Source organism: Diabrotica virgifera, chromosome 7 (genome assembly GCF_917563875.1).
Source record: "Diabrotica virgifera virgifera chromosome 7, PGI_DIABVI_V3a".
Lineage (NCBI taxonomy): Eukaryota > Metazoa > Arthropoda > Insecta > Coleoptera > Chrysomelidae > Diabrotica > Diabrotica virgifera.
Genome location: NC_065449.1, coordinates 1,887,452 through 1,904,443, shown reverse-complemented (window position 1 = coordinate 1,904,443; position 16,992 = coordinate 1,887,452). Strand labels below are relative to the sequence as shown.

At 32.9% G+C, this 16,992-nt stretch overlaps 1 protein-coding gene and 3 non-coding genes across 5 annotated transcripts in view; all 4 read right to left on the bottom strand.

Annotated features, from left to right (window-relative positions):
• Positions 1 to 320: 320 nt before the first annotated feature.
• Positions 321 to 16,992, bottom strand: part of LOC126888354 (tyrosine-protein kinase transmembrane receptor Ror-like) — a 206,367-nt gene continuing 189,695 nt past the window's right edge. For both annotated transcript variants that reach the window (XM_050656528.1, XM_050656529.1), the window contains exons 13-19: positions 14,902 to 15,113; positions 14,745 to 14,841; positions 14,440 to 14,575; positions 14,083 to 14,215; positions 7,799 to 7,994; positions 4,033 to 4,216; positions 321 to 1,878 (exon numbers count right to left, since the gene is read on the bottom strand). In XM_050656528.1, coding sequence (XP_050512485.1) covers positions 1,710 to 1,878; positions 4,033 to 4,216; positions 7,799 to 7,994; positions 14,083 to 14,215; positions 14,440 to 14,575; positions 14,745 to 14,841; positions 14,902 to 15,113 — 1,127 coding nt within the window. In that variant the 3' untranslated portion in view covers positions 321 to 1,709. The remainder of the gene's footprint in view (positions 1,879 to 4,032; positions 4,217 to 7,798; positions 7,995 to 14,082; positions 14,216 to 14,439; positions 14,576 to 14,744; positions 14,842 to 14,901; positions 15,114 to 16,992) is intronic.
• On the bottom strand, positions 10,173 to 10,245 carry Trnak-cuu (transfer RNA lysine (anticodon CUU)). The gene has a single exon. It is a non-coding gene; the product is annotated as a tRNA-Lys (tRNA).
• On the bottom strand, positions 11,014 to 11,086 carry Trnak-cuu (transfer RNA lysine (anticodon CUU)). The gene has a single exon. It is a non-coding gene; the product is annotated as a tRNA-Lys (tRNA).
• Trnak-cuu (transfer RNA lysine (anticodon CUU)) lies at positions 13,395 to 13,467 on the bottom strand. Its single transcript has one exon. It is a non-coding gene; the product is annotated as a tRNA-Lys (tRNA).

Sequence of the window (16,992 nt, the reverse complement as noted above, 5' to 3'; positions counted from 1 at the left end):
GAAGAGGTATACCCCATTGCTGGAATTGCTCCACCACCAATCAGGAGAAAGGTCACGTCAGAGGTAGAACGGAAAAAGCAGGAGACGGACCGAAGACACCCCTTATATGACCACCAAACTCAGCCAAGCAGACTAAGATCTCGGAAAAGCTTCCTGAAAACATCAAGATCCATCCCCGAAGCGCCAGAGACGCGCCGAATACACCTATGGCAAGCGTCAACTACTGCGACACATTTTCCTCCCTCGGAGGAAATGGCTGCTGGACACAATTTACCGTATCCGACTTGGAAAGCGCTAAACAGACTAAGAACCGGCGTTTCACGTTGTGCTAGTAACCTGAAAAAATGGGGATACCAGGAGGACGATACCTGCGACTGTGGCGCGGTTCAGACCAGCCGGCATCTACTATCATGCACAGAGATGAGAGAGACCTGCACAGAACAAGACTTAATTATAGCAAATGACAGGGCCATCTATGTGGCCAACCATTGGAAATACAGAATTTAAAGTTGTTGGTGTTCCGGACACGGAAAGTAAGTAAGTATCAAAGAAAAGCTAAAAGGAGACTAGGTTCAGAAATAAATCACCATTTTTCCAAAACGTTTTGTTATTCTTTTAAAGGCGAAATACTTATACAGACCGCCCTAATAAATTGTTTAAACAAAATAAGTTATTTACTCGCACTTCACAGTTTTTGTGAAAACTTAGATGTACTATGGTTTAAAAATCCACAAGAAAAAAAGTTTTCCTGTAGTTGGCTGTATACCATGTGATACAAAAACAATAAATGCTGTATAAAAGGTATATTTAAAAAACCCTCAAAAGGGCCACATCAATTCACATAACTAGTTTTCGACTGGTTTACCAGTCATCATCAGTGCTTACCTAAAATGAATATAACCTGATAAAAAGGGCAAAGATATTGAAATTTTTGACTAGGGTTAAAAAAAAAAAACTATGGTTTGTTTTTTAACCAAGAGGAGTGATTCAAATTTACCGCGCTGTATTGCTTGTTTGTAATGGGTCCAATCGCAGGCAAGTTTACTCCACTGTTATAAAATTTTGACAAAAATGACATTTATCAAATTTTGACACTAGTGACATTTCATAGGTTAATTAAGATATATCGGCGATTTTTGTGTTTTCTGTGTTATTCCTTTAATTTTTAGATTGTTAGTCTGCTTTTATATAAAAAGCTGTTGTTTTTGGAACTCTTTAGCGACGTATTAATTTAATATAATATTTATGGATTACCGTTGAGGGCCGACTAGATCAACCAAAAAAGAAGATATATTTGGTTATTATTCTAGTGACTTTCTTGTGTGTGAATCTGTCTTTTAAGTTTACTCCTCCTGGTTAAAAAATAAACTATAATAATAAACAAGATATAGAATTCGGGGAAAATAAGTGAAGCCAATTTTTATACTTTAGTGCGCATGTCACCCGCTAGGTGGACACAAACAAGGGGGCAAAAAATGTTTGAAATTTCACGTATTTCATGTAATAGTGACATAAAAATTTGTGAGAGTGGTTTTAAGTAAGATAATCTCTTGGCCGAAAGAAAAAAACATAGGGAGTTCGACCGCTAGGTTATTAGTCTTAAAGATTGAAATATTCTGAACCACTAGCTACAATTTTCTACTTTCCAATTTGAAGACAATAAGAAATAAAATAGTTTAACATTTTAAATAACAACAAGAGTGAAATTTTTACAACGTGATTTTAGTTTCAACACCATCACCATTACCACTGCTGCTTACTACAGTGTTTTTGGGGTTAAACCTCTCCAAGGAATCGATGCTCTTCTTTGGACGTTTTTCTTTGCGCATTTCGTTGCTTATAACAGTACTTTGTGTTGTATTGCCCAAACTTGAAGATCTAGCGAATAGACAAAACATTAATATATTAAAAAAAACTTTAACATACAAGGAAAAAAAGTTGTGTTATAATTGGTATAAATTATTTGGTATAAACAATAGGGAACTTGCACATTTTTTTTATTAGATAATAATGTTCAGTTTTGTTTAAAAATGAGATTTCCAAAATTTCACGCTTCAAAAACTCGTAATAACTTAGAAATACATATTTAAAGTCTTCTGCGGTATAAAATAGTTCAAACGGTCCGTGACGTCACATAGTTTTGCATTAGTTTTGATTATGGTTATATTTCGCTATGTCTAGGTACACGCTAACGTGTACGCAAATAAAAAAGTTAGGTAGACGCGAATTAAACTTCATCAAGCCAGTGACGTCATTATTTAGCTTGCGCAATGACTATATATTTTGGTTCATGCTATTCTGATATGTTTAGAAGTATTTGTTTGATAGAAAAATATTTGTTAAGGGAAGGGAAGCAGAACTATTCAGATGTTTCAAACTTCATTGTAATAAATCAATGTATATAATATATAAAAGTATATATTTAGATTAGCAAAATAATTTATTTTGTATTTAGTTGACATGACATGTAGGTACAAAATATTGTTAAAATAATTTTTATGCGTAAGTGATTTATTATAATCAACTATTCTAAATCCAAAATAAGCCAGAATTTACCTAAAAAAATTAGTTTATTAACGTTTCGAGGTCCACATCGGATGTCATTGTCAAAATACAAAAATTAGTCAGATTAAATAAATTATTAGAAAAAATTTTTTACTAAGCAACAACATTTTTGTTTAATTTAATAATATTTTGTATTTTGACAACGACATCCGGTTTAGACGTCGAAACGTTAATAAAATCAATTTTTTAGTTAAATTGTGGCTCAGTTCCTATTTAGAATAGTTGATTACAAAAATGCCACAAGGATGATAGCTTCAGAACAAGTTAATTATTATTGTGAAAACTTTAGGTCTTCCTTTTATTTTAATCTTGGATGGTAATACTATTTCATTTATAACTAAAAAAATATATATTAATTTATAGTCTCTTATCTCTTTCGTACTGTTTTAAAATGTTCTTAAACTCATTAAAAGAACTAAATAATTGTCCACACTCAATAGTTAATTTAAAAACAAACACTAAACAAATAAAAAATAAGAAATCACTGACTCTCTAACTTTTTTATTTGCGTACACGTTAGCGTATACCTACACACAACCTTATATTTAGGTATATTCTTCTTTTCCTTCTTTAGTTTATTGGCCTCCACCTACTTGGGTATTTGGCCAGCTCATCGTCGTGGAATAAGTCAAAAATATTTATATTCTAATGATATTTATCGTATGTCATTGTAATAATATATACCAGTTTGTTAAAATTGGAGTTTTATACTGTTTTTGAAGGAAAGGAACGAAGGTTTACTATTGAAAATAAAACCATTTTGTAAAAGTACGAATTTTTCTATGAATAGTTCAAACGATCAAAAATACTTGTAACGTCACATAAATGTATTTTCTACTGACGTTTATAACGTCTAATTTAAAATTCTGTTTACTTTATTGGAAAAATGTAAATGTAAAACCGAGTGACGTCACGTCGCGTTTTGGGCCACCTGTTTTAATTTGAATTTTTAATCGTCTTTAGGGGCCAAACGAAAGACAAACAAAACTTTTTTATCTTTGATACATGTTTTAAATTATGTTCTGTTGTGATTTATAACATTTTTTTTGGAATTTAAAAATTTATGCAAGTTCCCTATTATCAGAAATTTTATTTCCGGAGAAATAGAACCTCGAATGAGACTAAGTTTCTGGTTACGCCTTCGTGGTTTCTATTACTTGCAAACCAAACGAATGCTGAATAAAAGAAGACACGGGGAGATCTATAATTTGCACCTCACTTCCTGCCTATTCAGAGGGCAAAATTTGGTTGGAATTTCGCTTGAAAGACAAGATCATAAAAGTGAATTATACATTGTAAATTCCCTTATCTTCCTATAGTCTTGGCTTGTATTTTTAGAAACCTCGTAGGTTGTTACCAGAGAAGGTTCTCACTATTTTCAATCTGATGGGATGTAGAATAATATTTTAATGTTGTTTTATGTGTTATTAGATTGAAAACTTAGTCTTTTTCTATGATAATACTTACCGAGACGTCAAACTACTTTGGCTGTCATTTAATCTACTGGAAGTAGGTTTATGGTGATCTCTTTCCCAAGTGAAGGACATCTGATTGTCAATAGTAGGACACGCAGATTGTGAATCTGATGTGTGACTTGATTTCGAACTATGGCTATATTTTTGGGGTGTAGGAGCTGTCTTAAAATATGCCCCTAAAATTTTACACATATTTAATAAATTTTACAAAGATTTCTTGGAGATCAACTAATACAAGACAATACAAATTTTACTTAATCAATTGATTCTTCTTCTTCTTCTTCTGGTTCCTATCCGTCTCGGATGTTGGAAATCATATTGACAATAATAACCTTGCTAGCTGCGGCTCGAAACAGTTTCGTTGAAGTTTTCTTAAGCCATGTTCTCAAATTCCGCAGCCATGATATTCTTCTTCTACCGGGTCCCCGCTTACCTTTGATTTTACCTTGCAATATGGACTGCAGCAGCGAGTAACGGTGCTGATTTCTCATAACGTGTCCCAGATACTGCAGTTTTATACGTTTTATGGTAAACACAATCTCTGATTCCTTCTTCATTCTTTCTAGAACTTCCTTGTTCGTGATCCTTGCTGTCCAATAAATTGATAATACTAATAATTATAAATTCTTACATTTTTATATGGCTGATCTTCTTCACGTGCCTCGTCCGTTCCGAACGTTGGCAATTAACATGGCTATTCTGACTTTGTTTATGACAGATCTGAATAGTTCGTCAGATGATAATCCGAACCATTGCCGAAAGTTTTGGAGCCACGAGTATCTCCTCCTACCTGGACCCCTTCTGCTGTCTATTTTGGCATAATTGGCTGAAGTACTCACTGAAAGTACTAACTTTCATTTCTTTATAGTTATTCCTACCTCTCTCGGCCAGTCTCGACCTAGTGCTCGGTCCAGGTTATAAGTAATACAGGGTGTTTCATTGGGAAACGGAAATACTTTAATGGTGAATAGAGGTCACCGAGCCGGTTCTAAATATAGTACATTTTTTGCCCTACCGACTTTTATAACCGAGTTACAGGGTGTTTTATCGATTTTGCCCATTTCTTTCCTAAGCCATAACTTTAAAACCACCCTGTATACTTTTTTGATATTTGGTACACATATATCTCATTTAAAACCCAAACGACCCACATACTAACCATAAGAAAAATTCAGGTCCGGAGTAACAAAAAATTATAAAGTAATTGTGACATTAAAACAACACCCTGTATATTGAAATTTTGAAAATCGGTTTGCATATTTGAAAAGAGCACAAAAAAGTAGGTTTAATGGTTCGCTTCAATTTTTCGGCCAGACAATTTTATGACTTTCATTTTGAAATTATATTGAATTTTTTAAGAACTTTGACATTAAAAAGCAGATATTATTAACTTTTAGTTATAAACTATTAAAGTTAATGAATAAATACTCATTTTAAAAATAATCAATACTTATTTACCACATTGGAACGACCCAATTACTAATGACAAGAAAAATCCAGGTCCGGATTAAGAAAAAAATATAAAGTAATTGTGACCTTCAAACAACACCCTGTATATTGAAATTTTGAAAATTTGTTTGTGCATTTTAAAAGAGTATAAAAAACTGCGTTAAAGGTGCATGTCAAATTTTTGCGCAGATAATTTAATTACGGCAATTTTGAAATCATATTGATTAATTCTGTCAAGGTCACAAGAAGCTACCAGAAAAATGAAGAACAATCCCAATGTACTTAGAAAATCGATTCGAAATATTTTAAAACGAGCAAGGAAATGCATCGAACAAAATGGCAGACATTTTGAGCAACTGTTATAGTTCAAATATTTTTAATTTATGTTAAATTTTTGAATTGTAACGAATTTTTGTTTTATTAGATATAGCAGTTTTTTATAATTCTTTACTAAATCATTAAAATATCCCAATTCTCGCAATTCTAATTTTTAATGATGTGCATATAGCTACAAATCCAGAGAATATATGAAGCCAGCGTAGTAAATAAGTATTAAGTATTTTTAAAATAAGTATTGATTCATTAACATCAAATTATTATTAAAAGTTAACAATACCTGGTTGTACATCAATTTCAAATTGATGTAATTAAATCAACGGCGAAAAAATTAAAATAAGCCTTTAATCACAGTTTTTAATGCTCTTTTAAAATGCGCAGACAAATTTTTAAAATTTCAAAATACAGGGTGTTGTTTCAAGGTCACAATTACTTTGCATTTTTTTTTCTTAATCCGGACCTGGATTTTTCTTGTCATTAGTAATTGGGTCGTTCCAATGTGGTAAATAAGTATTGATTATTTTTAAAATGAGTATTTTTTCCTTAACTTTAACAATTTATAACTAAAAGTTAATAATATCTGCTTTTTAATGTCAAAGTTCTTAAAAAATTCAATATAATTTCAAAATTAATGTCATAAAATTGTCTGGCCGAAAAATTGAAGCGAACACTTACTTTTTTGTGCTCTTTTCAAATATGCAAACAGATTTTCAAAATTTCAATATACAGAGTGTTGTTTTAAGGTCACAATTACTTTATAATTTTTTGTTAATCCGGACCTGGATTTTTCTTATGGTTAGTATGTCGGTCGTTTGGGTTTTGAATGAGACATATGTGTACCAAATATCAAAAAAATATACAGGGTGGTTCTAAAGTTATGGCTTAGGAAAGAAATGGGCAAAATCGATAAAACACCCTGTAACTCGGTTATAAAAGTCGGTAGGGCAAAAAATGTACTATATCTAGAACCGGCTCGGTGACCTCTATTCACCATTAAAGTATTTCCATTTCCCAATGAAACACCCTGTATACGTCGGTAGACCCACATTTCAAACGCCTCTACTTTCTTTATTAATGTTGTGGTCATTGTCCATGCCTCCACTCCATATAACAAATCCGGAAATACATAACATTTCAGAAGTCGTATTTTGAGAGGTAGGATGAGGCTGTTTGAGGTGAAAATGTGATTCATGCTAGTGAACGACGCTCTTGCTTTTTCTCATCTTATACGTATCTCCTTCGTTTGATCCCAACTTAAATTTATCGTTGTTCCTAAGTAAGTGTACGAATCCACTTTTTCAATTCTTTTATTGTCTAATATCAGTAGTCGTCATGCTATGGTGACAGGTTGTTGGGTTTTGCTTACTAGCATCTATTTGGTTTTTAGGATGTTCAGTTTGAGCCCATATTGTGCACTTGTTCTTTGTATCTTACCCATCAGGCAACTCAGCTCCTCCGTGTTACTCGCGAGAATTAGTGTCGTCCGTATATCTTATGTTATTAATTATTTCTCCATTTATCTTTATGCCCTCTATGCTTTCCTCAAGCGTTGTCTTAAATACTTCTTCCGAGTATTTATTAAAGAGAATAGGAAACAAGATACAGCCCTGCCGTACCCTTTTCTTGATTTCAATTTTATTGGTCAATGTAGGGCCTACTTTCACTTTGGCTGTTTGACTCCAATAGAGACTCGCTTTTGTTCGAATGTCTCTGTAGTAGACTTCAATCTTATAGAGTACTTCAATTAAATGTTCGTGCTTTACATTATCGAATACCTTTGCGTATTTGTGTATATCTCTGCAGCGCTGGATGAGTACCTGCAGATTAAAAATGCTTCTCTTGTGCCAAGAGCCTTACATGTGATTGATCCACTGATCATATACAGGAAACCATTAATTTAGCAACTATAATACCAGATAAATGGAGCACGACAGTCACGTTAACTTAAAGCAACGAGATTGTATAGTACTTACCGTTAGTAGAACCACTTTGCCTCCAGATTTTTAGTCTATGTACAATTTCACTAAAGTTAGGCCTTCGGTTTGATTGCTCTGCCCAACACTCTACCATCAGCGCGTAACAGTAGCTTGGACATGCGTCTGGACAAGGTAGTAACTTTCTTGATCGTATCATGTTGATAACTTCTTGATTATTATAGCCATAATAAGGCTGAAACAAAAACAACAATTTAAATTTTATATGAAATAAAAGAAGATACATTATATTGGGACCGTGCAAGTTCGGCAAAGCGACACCTGGTTTCTACGCTCACCAACATTATTCGCACTTTTAATTATATTGGCCAATTATATTAGTCCTGGTTACTGGATAATTGTCAAGGCCATAGTCCAAAAAAATAATAAAAAGAAAAATACGATTCAGGTTATGTTATTAAAACGTAAAAAATTGTATGTAGTAAATAAAATTAGTTATTAAAATGCAGCACTGCAAAAGCAAAATACAAATAATTAAATTTACCTTTATACAGGGTGTAACGAAAATACAGGTCATAAATTAAACCACATATTCTGAGACCAAAAATAGTTCGAATGAACCTAAATTACCTTAGTACAAATATGCACATAAAAAAAGTTACAGCCCTTTGAAGTTACAAAATGAAAATCTATTTTTTAGAATATATCGAAAACTATTAGAGATTTTTTATTGAAAATGGACATGTGGCATTCTTATGGCAGGAACATCTTAAAAAAGAATTATAGTGAAATTTGTGCACCCCATAAAAATTTTATAGGGGTTTTGTTCCCTTAAACCCCCCCAAACTTTTGTGTACGTTCCAATTAAATTATTATTGTGGTACCATTAGTTAAATTCAATATTTCTAAAACTTTTTTGCCTCTTAGTATTTTTTTGATAAGGCAGCTTTTATCGAGTTGCGGCTTCTTTTTTAATATGTTTACATAAAAATTTTATGGGGGTTTTGTTCCTTTAAACCCCCCAAATGTTTGTGTATGTTTCAATTAAACTTTTAATGCGGTGCCATTAGTTAAACACAGTGTTTTTAAAACTTTTTTGCCTCTTTGTATTTTTTTGAGAAGACACTTTTTATCGAGATATTACTTCTTTTTTAATATGGTTCAAAATATACCTAAAAATGTAAATCATAAATAAATTTTCATATTATTACCAAGGCTCCATAATCGTACTTAGCCATATACAAATATGTGGTGGATTTGACAAATATTCAAAATATCTCGATAAAAACTGACTTATCGACAAAGTACCAAGAGGCAAAAAAGTTTTTAAAATATTGTGTTTAACTAATGTTACTACAATAATAATTAAATTGGAACGTACACAAAAGTTTGGGGGGGTTTAAAGGAACAAAACCCCCATAAAATTTTTATGGGGTGTCCAAATTTCACTATAATTTCTTCTTAAGATACTACTACCATAAGAATGCCACATGTCTATTTTTAATAAAAGATCTCTAATAGTTTTCGATATATTGGAAAAAATCAATTTTCATTTTGTAACTTCAAAGGGCTGTAACTTTTTTTATGTGCACATTTGTACTAAGGTAAGTTAGGTTCAATCGAACTATTTTTGGTCTCAGAATATGTGATTAAATTTATGACCTGTAATTTTTGTTACACCCTGTATAATAATTGCATATCATATCATATCAATATTGTGAGCAACATATAATTTTTCTTCTTCAATGACAGTAGGTATGAAATATACGTCAATTTGACAATTTCAATTGACAATATGAATTATTTAAGAAAGTTGCAAGATTTCTCCGTTATTCTCGCATTTGACAAAAAAGCGTAACGCGGAAACAGCATGGAAACAGTCGATCGGTGATCTATCTCTCTTTTAACGAAACGAGCCCGCGCATGTGACTGACAAAGATGGCTAGACCACTCAATCCTATGTCGACGTTACACCGCGATGCATTGAGTGGCATATCCCTAGCCAAGTCTATTCTCTTACATGTCTCTGATTCTCGCACGATCGTTTCTCGTAACCCCTCCAAGTACTTGCACACCGCGAATAGATAACATAAGCGATATCTTTTAAAATTTTCTCATATTCAGCCAAGTTTAATTTTCAAAATTCTCGCCCCCTTATTTTTATTAAAAAGAAAAATAGTACCCTCTAGCCTACTTCAATTCTATTTTAATAATAAAATCTATGTTCTATTAAAATTTGATGCAAAGAAAAATAGATTACTATGCAATATGCAAAATTAATAATTTTTTTATTAAAATACATATTCACGTGATTTTATACCTTTTATTCTTTCTTTTTAATATCCAATCAAAATTTACTTAAAATTTTAGATTAATTTTTAATTTAGATTCAAAATAAAAAAACAAAAAAGTTCGCCCAACGTGGGGCTCGAACCCACGACCCTGAGATTAAGAGTCTCATGCTCTACCGACTGAGCTAGCCGGGCCTTGATAACGGGGTTAATAAACCACCACATAAATGTGGGTGTAATTTATTTTGTTATAAAAATTATTTCATATGGGCCATTCCACGAACATACGCCTGTTTTGGATTACTTCGACAACGAATATTTTACTGTGCAACATAAGAAGTACGAAAGTAAATGGCACTAATAATTATTCCAATAAACAACAATGTAATTTGCAATTTACTTTCGTTCTTCTTATTTTGCACAGTAAAATATTCGTTGTCGAAGTAATCCAAAACAGGCGTATGTTCGTGGAATAGGGTATACACAATTTTTTGTGGAATTCTTCTTTTACTATATTTTTTTAACCAATTCAATTACAAATTTACAATCAATTATATTTTAATCAGTCTTCCCCTAATAACGGAAGTGATATATTAATTTATTGTAATATTCCAAATCGTAATTTTCACTTAACAAAAATAATGTAACTAATTTTATTAAAGTAGTATTAATTTAAAAGATAAGTGATTTGTTCTACAAAATGTATGCATAACTACAATTTAAATTGGTTTTTTTGAATATATAAAAACAATAGTTTACTAGTATAATGAACAAAAAAAGCAATAGTTTTTTTTAACAGAAATCCAAACTTTATATTGATATTTTTGTCATTATTACAAATAACGTATTTTCTATTTTAATGGGACTATATCCGCATAACACTTATAAGTCCTATTTTTTCGTCATTATTGAAATATGTAATGTCGTTGTGTGTCAAATTGTGTTAAATAAATAAAAATGTTTCGCCCAACGTGGGGCTCGAACCCACGACCCTGAGATTAAGAGTCTCATGCTCTACCGACTGAGCTAGCCGGGCTTATGTTAATCAATTCTGGAAGCAGACGTGGCAACGGCTAGAAATATTGTATTATATTGTGCCTTTGAAAGGGGTGGAATTGTCGAGTTGCGTGAAGCTGCACCAGATCTTTAGGCAGTAACTGCAGTGTCAACAAGCGTTGAGTAAGGAGGATCAAGAATACAAAGAGTTCTGCACGTCACAGAAGGACCACAGAGCGACAAGATTGTCGATTTAGACTTCTGGCTTTAAGAGACAGATTCATTAAGTAGTACTCTAGCCATCGCAAATTAGTGGTTTGAAGGCCATGAAAGGATGGTTGGCATGCGTATGATATATCGCCGAATACAACAGTTTGGCCTTTTTTTCTTATCGCCCACATTGGGTGATACCTCTAATAGCTGAACATCGGTGTAACCGTTTGCTCTGACATAGAGAAAATATTCTATGGGACCGTGAATGGAATCACGTGGTCTTTAGTAATCAATCCCGCCTCTGTCTTCTTGCATGATGATCGGGCAAGAGTGGGAAGGCGACATGGTCAATGACGTGACTAACAATTTGACAAAGAGCCAACTTATGTTTATGAATTTTTATTTCGATCCGAAATGGATACAAGAATTCATAATTTTGTTCTGTTCATGAAAAATGTCTCTAAATGATATACATTTGCTAGCCAAACAGTATGTCGATCGTTGGGCTCCAACAAAGAAGATTTCATAGGAAAATAGTTGCAAGATTGATGCAAAACTGAAGCAAATGGAAATGGATAAGTCCAAACTATAAAAACCAATGACATTATTGTTAAAGACACTGTATTGATAAGATTAGGAATAGTGGTCTGACCACAAAACCCATAATAATGAAGTACAAATAGACATGAGGTGAGGCAAAATAGGGAATAAAGGAATTATAAGGATTAGCAAAAGACAGAAAACCTTGTTTTTTCTTGAAAAAACTTGAAAAAGAAAACATACGCTACATCGCATACGCAACAAAACTAGCGCAGTGGCGGCGACTGGTCTAAAATATTGGGGGTGCACACATAATGTTAACATATAAAAAGACCTTGAGACCCTATTTCCGTAGGTAAAGGTATTTGAGTGTCTTCAAATTGTAAAAATCAAAGGACCTTATTAAAAATTACAATAAATAATGTATTTTATTGACTTAAAATTATAATTTAGTGTTTAAATGTTACAAGCAAGTTTTGTAACGAAAGTCAGTCGACTGTTATTTTTTAGATAAATTATTCACAAACAAATTCAGTAAAATTTGGAATTTCTTGAATCATTTTTTTTATTGAAAACATTGCGAGTGCAGTTAATCGATCCTGGCCCATAGCTATTCTAAGGAAAGTTTTGATACGTTTCAATGCAGAGAGACATCGTTCTGTTTCTGCAGTTGTCACTGGCATCGTAACAAGTACATAATTGGAGAATTCCAATCTGGAATTCCAACTGGATAGTTAAAATCGTATCTTCTATTTTATTCATTATGCTTCCTCTTCTCCAAATATGTGCTTCGCACCTACACAATTTGTAAGTTTTTACACATATCTCCGTTTTAAATAATCATTTATAATCCCGACGTTTGCACTTTGGTACATTCTTAATTAACAAATTTGGTTTCGGCATTTTTAATTTTTCTTCTAAATATAATGAAGAAAATTTAATTGATTTTAAATATTCCACGCTAACATTTACGTCCACAAATCATTCCATTCTTAATATAGTTCCGAAATTCGAACTTCATGAAAGCAAAATTTAAACATACGTTTGCCGTGCACGTTTAAAACACCAAAGATCATGCCATAAGATCACATCCAACTTGTGACATAAGATCACATCCAACTTGTGATCCTATTGCCATCTAAACTTGTGGGCTATAGCGGGTAGCGGGGTGGGTGGTGAGTTGTAATTTGTCGTATGAAAAGTCATTGGTATAGGAACCACTGTGAGAGCGGTGAACGCGGGGTTCTGTCTAAGGCCTCGCATCCGTGAACTTTCTCTTTTGAAATAGAATAAAAATAATTAAATGTTACCTATTAGATACTTATAAACTCCTTGGATCTGTTATTTCGAATTTCAATTACTGTATAGTTAGATTAAAATGTTATTTATAGAATGATAAATATTACATATATGAATGTTGGTGTGAAAATAATTTTGGGGGTTCACGTGCACATGTGCACTTATGGAGAAACCGCCACTGAACTAGCGACAGCATAAAAGAGAACAATACGTTAATTTAAAAGTTGATAAAATGTTTTGATCTGAACAATAACGTACAAAATCAGCAATAACAATTTCTTTTAATAAAAAACTTACGCCCAACGTGGGGCTCGAACCCACGACCCTGAGATTAAGAGTCTCATGCTCTACCGACTGAGCTAGCCGGGCTTATGTTACTCCCAGAAACGGACATATACAAACCAAATCATCATCATTAGCTCGTTTTTTTTAAGTCCGCTAGAGCAGCGGTTCTCAACCTTTTTGAGTGATGTACCACCTACAGTTATTTTTATTATTTTTGGTACCACCTATATTTTTAAATTGTGTTATCAATACTTACTAAGTACTACTATTTTAATTTTTTCTGTGTTTTGTGTACCACCGCCAATAATGATATGTACCACCAGTGGTACATGTACCACATATTGAGAACCTCTGCGCTAGAGGACATAAGTCTCCCCTGTCTGTGCAATATGGATCCAATTTTTCGTTATTTTTCCTTTCCTTACCTGTTTGGTTTATCTGACTTAGGTCTCCATTTCCGATACAGATCAACGAATATACACTTTTAGAACGCTATAAAAATGTCCATAGAACACCATAGATGTAGTAATAATAAGCTAGATTGATAGAATTCGTGGAAAATATTTAGAAAGTGAGGCAGATTTTTAAAGTTTATATGTGTTAATGTGTTTTAAACTCAATAATTGATATAGTGGTGGTCTTTTGAGATACCTACATATACTTGAGGTACTCGAATTATTCAAAAATGAGAAACATTACCTGTAATCCATAACTGTAGATTTCCCACAAAACTACTCCATATGACCATACGTCACTTTCTGTTGTAAATTTACCATACAAAATAGAATCAGGTGGCATCCATCTAACAGGCAAAAGAGATTTGGATTGTACTCTGAAATAAACAAAATGATGTCTATAATTTGTCCTATGGTATCCAAAAATTTTTTTTTGTTTAATGACTAATTAAGTAGTACATACTTGAAATTTTCTTATGCATATAAATAAAGAGGAAACTTTTTTTATTTTTAGTTAAATATGTCATTCTTACATTAATTTTAATCACGGACGACCCCACTTTGTAGGTCTAGGGCTAGGGTTTCAATACAATACACTTACCGATAATAATCGCAACTGTACATATCTCTACTTAATCCAAAATCACTAATTTTAACCACTAAATCTTTGGATACAAGGCAATTCCTAGCTGCTAAGTCTCTATGGACGTAATGATTCGCTGAGAGATACTCCATACCTGAAATAAAAAACCATATTTCAAAGATTCCATCTCTGGAATTTAGATACTACATCCATGCACTTTTTAGAGCAGCAGTAAACAGAATACAAATAGTCATGATAATCGTCAAACTTCGAAAGAAGACGATACTTTAAGAAGAAGACTTTACAAAATATAAAACAATTACCTTGTGCAATTTGAATAGCTACATCTAAAAATTGATTATGTGTCAAACATTTTCCTTCCTCTGGCGAATTTGCTATTAAGAATTCATGTAGATCTCCCTAAAAACAGTTTTCACAAATTAGATGAATTAGGGTGTATTTAACGTCACCATCCATTACCTCTGACATATATTCAAAAAGCATACACATTGGTTCCTGTTTCATCACTACACCCAGCAAACAAATGATATTTGGATGTTTAAGTTCAGATATGAGTTCAATTTCCCGTTGGAAGTCAGCCTGTGTCTTTGCACTTGCGTTTTCTTTAAGGGATTTCACAGCTACAAATATTTTGCCAGTCTTTGTCTTCAATTCTCCTTTGTAAACTTTACCTAGAACAAAAAAAAACAATTAATTTATTAAATATAGCTGTGTTCAACTTTGGATACAATTTTTGAATCTAAACATGATAGAAGACCCAATATTGGTGAGCTTTTATTCCCCTCTACAACAATAAAAAGGTTGCGTTACTGATCAGTGAAAAGTGCATCACAAAATGACATAATTTGGAACTGTCATAATGGACCAACTAGATCCAGACATAAAAATAAAGCCATTTCTTCTTTGCAATAATCATCTCAGTTTAGAACTAAGACAAAGCTATGGTTAAGTACTATGTACGTCTGTATTTTTGTATAGCGCAGAAGTGTGGACACTAAAAGTATCAATCATAAACAGAATCGAAGCATTGGAAATGTGGATTCCTAAATAGACGGATGCTGAAGATACCTTATACAGCAAGAAAAACCAGTGATGAGGAAGTACTAAAGAGGATAAACAAAGATAGAGAACTGCTAAAGACTGTTAAACATTGGAAAATGTGTTATCTGGGACATATAGTGAGGGGAAATCGATATAAAATATTACAACTGATCCTTAAAGGCAAGTTTCTTGGTTAAAAAACATTCGTAAATGGACTCAGGTATCAAATGCAGGACCATTATTCCATATTGCAGAAGATCAAGAAACCTTCGCAATGGTGATCACCAACGTCGGACAATTCTGATATGACACGTGAAGAAAAATAACAATGCAGTGAAGAGATCTATGGGCACAGAAGACTGAGACCCTCGAAACCCTGAAGAAGACACCAAAGAAGATGTCAAAAGCTCGGTGTGAAAGTGTGAAGAAAACTACGCAGTTCAATCCGGAAACCTGATGAGTTTAATTTTAACGATGATGCATAAGGATGCTGAAATAGTTGCTATATGGAGATGGTAGTCCAACTCTGAATCGAATATAAACAAAACCTGCCTTGAACCCTTTTTAATCTTTTTCATTTTACTCAGTTTTTGAGTATTTAGAAACTGTCTTTCGGTCCTTTTCCTAGACGAAGAGAAGGTAAATGCGTGGCCTAAGTGTCCTCTATTTGCTTTCTCCTATTTTCGTCGTCTCTACGTGATTATATATTGTAAAATCCGGAGATATGGGATGCAGCCAGAAAGCAGTTTATTAACGAAAAGTCTTAGATTTAAAATATTGTTTATTATATTTTTATTTCAATTATTCTAATTGTTTAAAAAGTAGTAAACTTTGTATCTGGGGCTTTTCGTTGTTTTCCTCGTAATACGAGAGATGTCGCTGATTTGCGTCTCAAAAGGTGGGTTCATTGCATCGCGATGTTTTGCCTTAAAAGAGGCAGAATGTTTATGTTCCCTTCAGAGTTGTGACTGCATAATCTTCACTGATGATGCATAAGGATGCTGAAATAGTTGCTATATGGAGATGGTAGTCCAACTCTGAATCGAATATAAACAAAACCTGCCTTGAACCCTTTTTAATTTAATTTTAACATTAATCAACGAAAACTTTTCGTTTATAAATTCGCAAAGTCTCTGTGTTATTGCGTTGCCGCTCCTGCAATACTTAGAGCAGATTTATCGATGGATTCCTATGTAGAAATGTCTTCTAAATCCAAATCTGAAAACGGCATTTAGAATCTCTAACCGTCTTCGAGATAATCGACCTCAAAGTCTAAAATATGACGTCACAATCCTTTTATTTTCTGCCGACACACTAAACGTCAGCTGAAATCGTTGCTAGTAAGTAGGCTAGTTTTTTAATCTGAATTTGTTAAGCAAAGCATAGGTTATTTACATTATTTGAGTTTGACACTTCGTGAATGTGAAACTAAATTTTAAATAAAGTATTAATAAAATATCAATAACATTTGATAGTGAATTTAATTATTATATAAAATAAATACGATGT